Source organism: Brassica oleracea, chromosome C3, assembly GCF_000695525.1.
Source record: "Brassica oleracea var. oleracea cultivar TO1000 chromosome C3, BOL, whole genome shotgun sequence".
Taxonomy (NCBI): domain Eukaryota; kingdom Viridiplantae; phylum Streptophyta; class Magnoliopsida; order Brassicales; family Brassicaceae; genus Brassica; species Brassica oleracea.
Genome location: NC_027750.1, coordinates 56,004,811 through 56,008,454, shown reverse-complemented (window position 1 = coordinate 56,008,454; position 3,644 = coordinate 56,004,811). Strand labels below are relative to the sequence as shown.

General features: G+C 35.8%; 1 protein-coding gene across 1 annotated transcript; it reads left to right on the top strand.

Moving 5' to 3' along the window:
• Positions 1-1,834: 1,834 nt before the first annotated feature.
• On the top strand, positions 1,835-2,648 carry LOC106333617. The gene has a single exon (XM_013772041.1). The coding sequence runs from the start codon at positions 1,920-1,922 to the stop codon at positions 2,562-2,564; it is 645 nt and encodes a 214-aa protein (XP_013627495.1). The 5' UTR covers positions 1,835-1,919; the 3' UTR covers positions 2,565-2,648.
• Positions 2,649-3,644: the final 996 nt, after the last annotated feature.

Here is a 3,644-nt window from a genome sequence, read left to right as displayed (position 1 = left end):
ATTTAACGTGGAAAACCCCAAAGGGTAAAAACCAAGGACAAGGTAGAAGAATTTATTACGAGAAAAATAATAGGAGTTACAATCTCTCAATTATAACGGAGAAATCGATTAATAATTTTCTCGTTATAATAGGAGAAAATACCCAAACTCTCTAAATAATTTTCTCTCAACCCGATCCCAAATACCCGTAAGAGATTATAGAATTTTTTTTTTTTCCTCTCTCTCTCTCACGTTCTTCTTCTTCTTCTTCTTCACTTCTCTTTGTGATTTTGATTTTGGGATGAATGTGAGGTGATGACATGGCTTGGTATTTATAGAGATTATGAGGATTGGTAGGTGCCTACAAGAGTTGATAAACTCATTTCCATTTACGGCCACCGTCCAAGCCGTAATCACCGTCCAAACCGTAATCACCATCCAAGCCGTAATCACCGTCCAAGCCGTGATCACCGACCATCATTTTGTAAACGTGTTTTAACATATTGTTTCGTACACTAGACAATTCCCATTTTCATAATATTCTGCTTTATATTCTTCTTCTTTTTTCTTGTTTTTTCTTTTTTGAGAAATGCTTTATATTCATGCGGATTTATTATTTCTTATGAAATGCAGCAAAGCGATAAATCAAGCAAAGATTAAATTATTATGGACATCCAAATAATGTGAAAGTTGAAAGTAAATGTCAGAATTAAAATTACTCAAATCGGTAGAATAATACGAGCAAAATATGTGACGTGCAGGTCTCAATGCGTGTCTTATATGACTTTCGTCTTTCGTAATCTGCGTTAGTTATAAACTATGCAACAATTATCTAATAATTTATTTGTTTCTACAGGGAGTTACACTTTGCGTTACCAAACAGTTTTTTTGGTGCAACGTTACCAAACAGTTTCAACCGAGTAATAATTTATCTAAATTTTGTTACCCAGACGGCTAGACCTTACTTGACCTCCACGATGTAACTATCAGTCTTATTAAAAGAAATTATGAGATACTCGAAAGATTCTCAAGTCACACAAGCAAATATGATCATGATCGAAGTTATTAATATAATTTGAACCATGCGTCGGGTGGTAGCATGGCGTTTCAGCGTCGCAAAGCGAACTGAGTTCGAATCCGACTACATTCAGATATTCCTAACACGTGGCCATCGGTGATTTAACATTCTCTCGGGAAACGGTTTACCATTTTTTTATTAATATAAACAGTAGAATATATATTACTATAGGACGCTCGCCTCATTGACATTTGACACAGTCCAAATAAGAATTGTTGGGGTTTGTTAAAGCTCATGTTCAACTCTATATTATCCGATTAGTACAATATTGTCCACTTTGGACCTAATTGACAAGCACAAATAAATTTACTTTTGGTTTCCTTCCCAAAAGGCCTTGTACTATTAGACTTGGACATCTCTTTATTATATATTAGACACTTTTTGTCTAATTTTCCAATGTGAGATTTAGTTTGTTATCTCACAAGAATCTCATTATGGTTTTATGAAATCAATTAATCTGAACATGAAAAGATATAAAAGATTTAGAAACAACATGGAGGATTGTTAATGCGATAGTTGTATTCATCACACATGTCAGGAAGCTCCATGGAAACTCAAAATATTATATTCAAATACACGTATCAGAATACTAAATGATTATCTAAAACACGAATACTAGTCTCATCTTAAATAAAAAAGGTTGTGCCAGATAAACATACTTCACTTATTAAACGAAGACTTTGTTTAGTCTCAAAGGTTACTTGCAAGGCATAAGAAAAAAAATGCAAAGTAGCTTCTCGCACCTCTCTTATATATCCTCTACGAACTTAAATTTCATCATTATTCCTTTTTCCATCCGAAAATCATTTCCCAAGGACAAAGAAAAACATAGAGAATTAGAAAAGCAAAAAGTTTTGAAGATATGGAGATCAAAGTTGTTGAAGATCATCAACTAAGTACTAAAGAAGATATCGAAACGCCACTTCTAGAAGAAAACAAAGACTTTCCCGATGTAGAAAGAACAACATGGATACAAAAGGCAATAGGACAAACATTTCAAACCACAGCCCATTTAGCTAATCTCTTACCAACAGGAACAGTTCTCGCGTTTCAGCTCTTATCTCCAATTTTTTCAAACGGTGGTCAATGCGATTTAGCTTGCAAGATCATGACATCAAGCCTAGTGGCGATATGTGGATTCTCTTGCTTCATACTTAGCTTCACAGATTCTTACAAAGACAAAAACGGTACAATTTGCTACGGATTTGCAACAATCCATGGGTTTTGGATCATTGATGGATCCGCAACGCTTCCTCAAGAGTTAGCTAAAAACTATAAACTAAGGTTTATAGATTTTGCTCATGCATTCATGTCGTTATTGGTGTTTGGTGCAGTGGTTGTATTCGATCGGAATACGGTGAATTGTTTTTATCCGGCACCGTCAGCGGAAGAGTTGGAGGTTCTCACGGCGTTGCCGGTAGGCGTTGGGGTGTTTTGTAGTATGTTGTTTGCAACATTTCCTACAACACGCAATGGTATTGGTTTTCCAGTTCCTGGTAATAAATGATAACAGCAACGTGTTTATTTATTTGTAATTTGTTTGATTCTTTCTTTAATGATCTCTTTACATTACAAGGACGCTTCTAAGTTCTAACAGAGATGTACTCAAGCTATTTAGAAATAATTTATGCTACAAATAACATTTATTGATTTTGAATATGCATAACTGAACAAAATAAAATAAAAAAGAGGTAATTTAGATTACCTCATTTGGGGCCTCAACAATGGTTGAGACAAGGTCACCAGAAAGTTCTGGGAATAAATCTTTCCATACGAGAAAGAAGAAGCCGCACAGAGTTAACTCCGGCGCAGAATCACCAGATCATACTGAGAAGGATCACGAGACTTGTTGCTCGGAACTTGGTACCAATATGGTATCGAACCCTGGTGGGAGTTGTTACTCAAGTGAGCCTCTACCACTTTGAACGGGCTCGAATTGGTGTCATTAGTTGTATTTTAAGTTTACTTATACCTTACCTTATATTCAATCGATAATTGCTTTTCTCGGTTTAGAATGGTTCGCTTATTATTTTGCTTTAACCTGAAAATTTTTGAGGTAAAAAATGTCATATAAATTTTTCTTTATTTCACAAAAAATATATTAAACAAACACATCGCGAGTTATATAATTGATTTTCTTATCCGCATAATGTTGATTCCTAAATCCGATAACAGGGACCTTAGAACGTTTCTAATCAAGTAATCTAAGAGATTTAGGTGCCAAAGATTTCGTTAATATGAAGTGTAAGCTAAAACCGAAAGGAGATACAAAGGATAATGAACTCGTCGTTGTAAAGACTAACTCGTCGTTAAAGCTATTTCTCTCTCCATCTCTCTCTCTTTTTCTGTGTGTTTTTTTTCACCTGGCTTCCTCTTCTTTTATAGGCGCTTCCTTGCGTGGAAACTGCTCGACTTCCTCATTACTGTCTGACTTGGAACAGTGATCAGCGGAGCAGTTGATACCTACGTTCAGCGCCATCGTCGGGAATGTGGCTCTTCTCCTTTCTGACACTCGATTGCGTGTATCAGATTGTCTTGAAGGTTTGGTAGGTCGGCTATCGTGACGCGACCGGGTTTGTAATGGGCC